Source organism: Anolis sagrei, chromosome 5 (genome assembly GCF_037176765.1).
Source record: "Anolis sagrei isolate rAnoSag1 chromosome 5, rAnoSag1.mat, whole genome shotgun sequence".
NCBI classification, from domain to species: Eukaryota; Metazoa; Chordata; class Lepidosauria; order Squamata; family Dactyloidae; genus Anolis; species Anolis sagrei.
This window is the reverse complement of record NC_090025.1, coordinates 3,544,420-3,552,195: the sequence shown is the minus strand read 5'-3', so window position 1 is coordinate 3,552,195 and position 7,776 is coordinate 3,544,420. Positions and strand designations below refer to the sequence as shown.

The 7,776-nt window shown below is 48.0% G+C and overlaps 1 protein-coding gene across 1 annotated transcript; it reads right to left on the bottom strand.

The window, feature by feature from the left end:
* Positions 1 to 1,429: 1,429 nt before the first annotated feature.
* LOC132777140 (alpha-internexin-like) lies at positions 1,430 to 7,450 on the bottom strand. The gene is made up of 3 exons (XM_060779508.2): positions 6,864 to 7,450; positions 3,975 to 4,099; positions 1,430 to 3,248 (listed from the first exon to the last, which is right to left on the bottom strand). The coding sequence occupies exons 1-3, from the start codon at positions 7,353 to 7,355 to the stop codon at positions 3,185 to 3,187; spliced, it is 681 nt and encodes a 226-aa protein (XP_060635491.2). The 5' UTR covers positions 7,356 to 7,450; the 3' UTR covers positions 1,430 to 3,184.
* Positions 7,451 to 7,776: the final 326 nt, after the last annotated feature.

Below are 7,776 nucleotides of genomic sequence, written 5' to 3'. Positions count from 1 at the left end.
CCAGGACAACTCTGACATTCCGCAACAAGTTATAGATCATATACTTGTAAGAGACCCCCAGAGGACATCCAGTCCAACCCCATTCGGTCATGCGAGAAGACACAATGAAAGCAGTCCTGACAGAAGGCCATTCAAACTCAGTTTAAAAGCCTCCACAGAAGGCAACTCCTACATTCTATTGACCTCCAATGTTAGCCCTGTTTCTGGATCTATTGGACCGGCTAATTCCAAAGAAGCAGTCTTATATATAATATATGTTCTGAGATGCAGAATAGATATTATATATAGGACTGCTTCATCTGCTCACCCATAGCAAACCTTGAGTCCTCTTTGGGGTAGAGAAAGGTGGGATATAAATAGAGTAAGTAAATAAATTAATAAATTAATTACTAAGTAACTAGAGCTGATGTGGTCTATCCAATGCCATTTTCTGAATCAGCGCCGTCCTAAAAACTAAGATGGTAATTAAAGAATTGTTTTTGTTGGGTATGGGGATGATGGGTATTATAGAATTATACAGTTGGAAGAGACCCCATGGGCCATCTAGTCCAACCCCCTGCCATGCAGGAAAAGCACAATTGAAGCACCCCAACAGATGGCCATCCATCATCTGTTTAAAAGCTTCCAAGGAAGGAGCTTCCACCAGACACTGAGGCAGAGAATTCCACTGCAGAACAGCTCTTCTTAAAGTCAGGAAGTTATGTTCAGGGGGAATCTCCTTTCCTGCCATATGAACCCATCGCTCCATTGAGTCCTAGTCTCCAGGGCAGCAGAAAACAACAACAACAAACACAGTCCTAGACACTTGGGAAGTGTTCGAATTGCGGTTTTGTGATACGAAATCCATAATATATATCTCGTTTGCTGTGACATACTGTGTTTTTGTGTCAGTAAAATAATAATAACAACAACAACAATCGGCGCTGACAAAATGACCACCTGCCAGCTGCAAAAGGCCACCTTACTGGGATCTGCACGCATTATTCGCCGATATATCCCACAGTCCTAGACACTTGGGAAGTGTCCGATGTGTGATCTAATGCAACAACCAGCAGAGTGATCTTGTCTGCTGTGGACTCATATTGTTCTGTTTCAAGTAATAACAACAACAACAATAATAATAATAATAATAATAATTATTATTATTATTATTTCTACCCCGCCACTATCTCCCAAAATGAACTCGGGGCGGCTTGCAAAGCACTCTTAATGGAACAATACATACAGTGCAATAAATACAGATACATCATACATATATCAAAAGTAAACATAATTATCATGATCAATACAGAAAACAATACCACAGTAAAATCAGTCAGTCTGCTCCCTCTTCCTTATGACACCCTTTCACATCTTTATACATGTCTCCTCTCAAACAGACCCAGTTCTTTAAGACGCTCCTCATGGGGCATAGGGCTTGTATGTGGAGAGGCAATACATCAGAAATGGGGCAGGTCTGTTTCCCAAAACAGCAGCAGCAGGGAGAAGTCTCACCTGGGGCAACCGCAATTGCATGGGTAGGGGGATAATAGGAATGGGAGTTGGGGGTTGTTACTTTGGAGGGGGGGACACTAGAGGGGCTATTTTGTGCCCCAAGAAAAGAGGGGGCCACTATTACATCTGGCCCAGCTCCAAGGTGCTCCAAACCGATGGGCACCACCCAGCCCCAGATATTCTGGGGACCAGCCCCTCTTCTCCCACCTCCCACGCCCCCTTTTTGCCTGAGTTGGGGGGGGGGCAGCTGGGGGCGGACATCATGGCGTGCGGTTTCACCCCCCAGGCCTTGGCGGGGAGGAGGGGGCTGGAGAACGTGTGGTTGCAGCACTGGCTTGCCAGGGCCTTGTACTTTTGGAGGGAGCGGAGGAAGGGAACTCAGAGGCCATCTAGTCTAGCTCCTAAACAACACAACACACAACCATTCGATGCTAAGGCGTCCCGCCAAAATGGAACTGTAGAGTCTACTGCCGGCCATAGCGACACCTGTGCAGGGCCATAGCGACACCTCTTTGGCCCTGTTGCCTTACAACTCCTGGGCAGGGCACCTCCATGGCCACACAGCCTTGTGGCGAGAGGACTTCAATGGCCGAGCTGCAAGGCCATAGCAACACCTATTGAATGACTCCTTGTGTCTTAACTGTATTACATCAAGACCAGAATGAAGTCCAAAGAAAATAATAATAATAACAACAACAACAACAATAATAAACCATCTCCCCAATGGGGACTCGGAACGGCTTACATAGGGCCGATCCCGGACAACATATTACAACAAAATAAAACCTGAGCATAAACAATAAACAACATCATCAAATTACATTAAAAAATTATTATAAATATAGCGCACAAATCTGAAACATTTCTATCATGTAAGCCACTCTGAGTCCCCTTCGGGGTGAGAAGGGCGGCATATCAATGTAGTAAGTAAGTAAATAAATAAATAAATAAATAATCAAGGTGACCATTTGCAACATTCACACTTCCCTCCAGCAGACCAGGGTTCTGTCTCTCACCATGGACATTATCCCACAGATATATAAACCCCACTTGCCTAGTTTCCAACAGACCTCTCAACCTCTGAGGATGCCTGCCATGCATGTGGGCAAAACGTCAGGAGAGAATGCTTCTAGAACATGGCCAGACAGCCCAGTAGACTCACTTCCAACAAACCTCAAAATCTCTGAGGATGCCTGCCATACATGTGGGCAAAACGTCAGGACAGAATGCTTCTGGAACATGGCCAGATTGCGTGGAAAACTCACTGCAACCCAGTGATTCCTGCCATGAAAGCCTTTGACAACACAGTCTCTACTGAGCCATCTCTTTCTTACTAAATGCTTACTATTTAAATGCTATCTTACTATTTAAATAGCGCCACCCAAGATCATGGAGAGAGACACCTAGGACCAAGATATGAATGGTGATCCACCCCATGCACAACCTCAAGGATCGACAGGTGGCCCACCTGCCCAAAGCCTGATGGAGAGACAGAGAGAGGCCCTTGCACACACCCCTTTCCTTCATGTGCCATTATCTCTGGCCCACAGGAAGCTCCCAGTTCCCAGGCCACTGGGGCACCATCCACCTGCCAAGAAAGGTTAGACCTCGAGCATCTTGAAGGGGGAAAGGGGAGGGGGAGATGCCAATGGAGATGAACCAGGCAAAGGGGCGGGAGACGTCAGGAGGGTCACTTGGTTGCATCTGGCCAAGTCGCAGCGCTCCACCACATCTCCTCTCCCTCCAGAAGCTTCCTGGAAAAAAAGAAGGGAACAAAGGAATCAGTTTAAGACCAAAGAACCCCCCTCTTTTCACCCCACTTTGCCTGTTTGGGTATCAGTCAGCACGTCAAAGACTTAAATCAAGAAATAGTTTTCTAAGATCGACAGAGACACTTGCTGGAACACCCCAGCAAGCGAGAGTCCAAAAGTGGCAGGCTCAAACCCAGAACCTCAATCCATGGCTGATACCAAATGAGAGACTCCCTCCTGGGCACACAGAAGACTGGGTGACTTGGAAGGCGCTGAACAGACTGCGCTCTGGCACCACGAGATGCAGAGCCAACCTTCAGAAATGGGGCTACAAAGTGGAATCCACAACATGCGAGTGTGGAGAAGAGCAAACCACTGACCACCTGCTGCAATGCAACCTGAGCCCTGCCACATGCACCAGGGAGGACCTTCTTGCAGCAACACCAGAAGCACTCCAAGGGGCCAGATACTGGTCAAAGGACATTTAACCAACTACAAAGCTTGCAAACTTTGTGTTTTGTTTGTTAAAAAATGCAATGTTTCTAAATACCCAACAGTGCCCTCTCCAGGCATTCAGAGGACAGAGCTGGAATTGGGAGTCTTGATTCTGTTCCAATCACAGAAGAGACTCTCAAGGGATTTGGGAACTACAAACTCCTAGTGATACCAGTCACTCCTGTGTGAGACATAGTGGGGTGGGGGGGAGGGGGTCCCCATGCCTGGCCTTACCTATAGGCAGCGATCTCCACGTCCAGCGCCATCTTGACCTTCAGCAGCTCCTGGTACTCCTGCAGGTACCGGCCCATCTCCTCCTTAGCTTCAGAGATCTCTTCTTCCAGTTCAGCCACTTTCTCCTGCCAGAAGAAGAGAGGAGTGGGCCAAGGGGCCAAGCAGAGGCTTCCCAGGATCCCTTAGACTCCATGGGCCCTTCTCCAGCCCACCTCCCAATTCACAAGCCCTAAACCCAGGAGGCAGCTACCTGTATTTACTCGAGTCTAATGCACCATCAAATCTAATCTACACCACAATTTTCAAAATCCTGAAACCAGAAAAAAAAATATTGAAAAATGTAATATGCAGCAGGAAAAGGTAGACTCAGTGGCTGCCGGCATAGAATTCCACCTTTAAAACCAACGTGTTAGAACAGCAAAGCTTCCAGCAACGGAAAAGAAAACCTTGGGGTGCATCTATGCTGTAGAATGAGGCCACTTTAATTGCCTGGGTTCAGTGATACCTGTTTGGATATCAGCCAGCATATCAACAACTTAAATCAAGAAATAATTTTCTAAGATCTACACAGACACTCACTGGAACACCTCAGCAAGCAAGAGTCCAAAAGTGGCAGGCTCAAACCCAGAACCTCAATCAATGGCTGATACCAAATGAGAGACTCTCCCCTGGGCACACAGAAGACTGGCCGACTTGGAAGGCGCTGAACAGACTGCGCTCTGGCACCACGAGATGCAGAGCCAACCTCAAGAAATGGGGCCACAAAGTGGAATCCTCAGCATGCGAGTGAGGAGAGGAGCAAACCACTGACCACCTGCTGCAATGCAACCTGAGCAAATTCCAGAACTGCATAGCACTGAGCCATAGCAATTAAATTAGAGATGATATCCCTCAAATAGGAGCTCAGGTGAAGTAGCTTCCCCTTTTGCTTTGGCTCAAATATTCCCTAATTTGGGGAGGCAGCTGAGCTAAAAAAGGTGAGCATTAGATTTGAATAAACACAGTATTAGGGTGACCCTGTGTAGGTCTCCCCTCCCACAGGTAGTACTCCCTACTCATCCCAGAGGAGGTGTAGCCCACCCATTTATTTATTTACTAACGGTCCCCTGCCACGCGTTGCTGTGGCCCAGTCTGTTGATCTGGAAAATAAAGTAATGAGAAAGTGTTGGTTTCTAATATATGTAATGTCTTTCTGCTTGTGGGTCAACAGTATTTCTTGCTGTTTCTTTGTCAGTGTTGATGTGGAGAGTGTCTGGTTTGTCTAATCTGGAACATGCAAGATATAATTGTCCTTCTTTAAGGGTTCCTTTCAAATCTTTGATACTGCATCTGTCATATACATATGTGTGTGTGTGTGTGAATAGCTGGATGGCCCTTTGTCAGGACGGCTTTGATTATGTTTTCTTGCCTGGTGAAGGGAGCTGAACTGGATGGCCTTAAGGCAGCATTTCCCAACCTAGGAAGTCAAGACCCCGGGGGAGAGGGGGGGGGGGTCACCAGGGGGGTGTCAAAGGGGTCACCAAAGACCACCAGAAAACACAGAATTTTCTGTTGGTCATGAGGGTTCTGTGTGGGAAGTTTGCCCCAATTCTATCATTGGTGGGGTTCAGAATGCTCTGTGATTGTAGGTGAACGATAAATCCCAGCAACTACAACTCCCAAATGTCAGGGTCTATTTCCCCCTAACTCCATCTGTGTTCATATTTGGGCATATGGAATATTCGTGCCAAGTTTGGTCTAGATCCATCATTGTTTGAGGTCACAGATATCTCTGGATGTAGGTGAACTACAACTCCAAAACTCGATGTTAATGCCCACCAAACCCTTCTAGTATTTTCTGTTGGTCATGGGAGAACTGTGTGCCAAGTTTGGTTCAATTCCATAATTGGTGGAGTTTAGAATGCTCTGTGATTGTAGGTGAACTATAAATCCCAGCAACTACAACTCCCAAATGTCAAGATTCTACGTTCCCCAAACTCCACCAGTGTCCACTTTTGGGCATATTGAGTATGCGTGTAGAGTTTGGTCCAGACACATCATTGTTTGAGTCTACAGTGATCAGGATGTAGGTGAACTACAAGTCCCAAACTCAAGGACATTCCCCTCCAAAACCCTTCCAGTATTTTCCGTTGGTCATGGGAGAACTGTGTGCCAAGTTTTGTTCAATTCCATCGTTGGTGGGGTTCAGAGTGCTCTTTGATTGTAGGTGAACTATAAATCCCAGCAACTACAACTCCCAAATGACAAAATCAGTTCTTTTTGAGTGAAGGACATACATTGGGTGGTTAGGTGTCTTGTGTCCAAATTTGGTGTCAATTCCCCCATTGGTTTTTGAGTTCTGTCAATCCCACAAACAAGCATTACATTTTTATTTATATAGATTATTATTGTTATTATTATTATTATTATTATTATTATTATTATTGTGGTGGTGGGGTTCAGAATGCTCTGTGATTGTAGGTGAACTATAAATCCCAGCAACTACAACTCCCAAATGACAAAATCAATTTTTGGAGCGAAGGACATACATTGGACTGTTAGGTGTCTTGTGTCCAAATCTGGTGTCAATTCCCCCATTGGTTTTTGACTTCTGTCAATCCCACAAACAAACATTACATTTTTATTTATATAGATTATTATTATTGTGGTGGTGGTGGGGTTCAGAATGCTCTTTGGTTGTAGGTGAACTATAAATCCCAGCACTACAACTCCCAAATGACAAAATCAATTTTTTTGACTGAAGGACATACATTGGGTTGTTAGGTGTCTTGTGTCCAAATTTGGTGTCAATTCGTCCAATGGTTTTTAAGTTCTGTTCATCCCACAAACAAACATTACATTTTTATTTATATAGATTATTATTATTGTGTTTGTGGGGATTGGGCGCACCTGCCTGCGTCCCAGCTGTGCTCCCTGCCGGGCGTGGAGCTCCCGGAGTCGGGCCTGGAGCGCTCGGATGTGCCTCCGGAGCCCCTCGGCTTCCCCGGCGCGGGCCTGGCGCTTGGCCCGGTAGTGGAGGGTCTCCCTCCGCACCCCTCGCAGGGCCTCCCGGCTCCTGGCCGCGCTCTGGGCCTCCGAGGCGAAGGCGGAGCGGCGCCACTCCTCCGCCGCCGCCCGGTTCCGCGCCGCCAGCCCTTCGTACTCCGCCCGGATCTCCCTCAGCGCTTCCGGTAAGGCTCCCTTGCCGCTCTCTAGGCCGCACTTCCGGTTCGGTCCTCCTTCCGCTTCCGGTTGGGCCCGTCCTTCAAGGCGCAGCTTCCGGAGGAAGGCCGCTTCACGACGGAACGAGCCTGGGAGGCGGAGGCGGCGGATATTGCTGCTCGGAGATCGTAACGTCTCGGCTTCCTTCCTCTCCGACAAGCGGTCGCTGAGGGACGCCATGCCAGCAACCCTCCCGGCAGCCTCCTTCACACGCTTCTGCGCCTTCTGAGGCGCCGGCAGCCGCTTTTATACCAGACACGCCCCCGCGGTGACGTCACTCACCCGGCAGCCAATCAGGGCGCGCTGCACCAAGAGAAGCCGCTGAAGAAGAATAGGCGGGGCTTCTGTCTGGTGGGCGGAGCTTCAAAAGGGGGAGGGGCCTTCCTGGCTCTTCCACAATGCCATAGCGCTTTTCTATCAGACACGCCCCCACAATGACGTCACGCGCCCGGCAGCCAATCAGGGCGCTCTGCACCAAGACAAGCCGCTGAAGGAAAAATAGGCAGAGCTTCTGTCTAGTGGGCGGGGCCTCAAAAGGGGGAGGGGCCTTCCGGGCTCTTCCACAATGCCATAGCGCTTTTATATCAGACACGCCCCCACA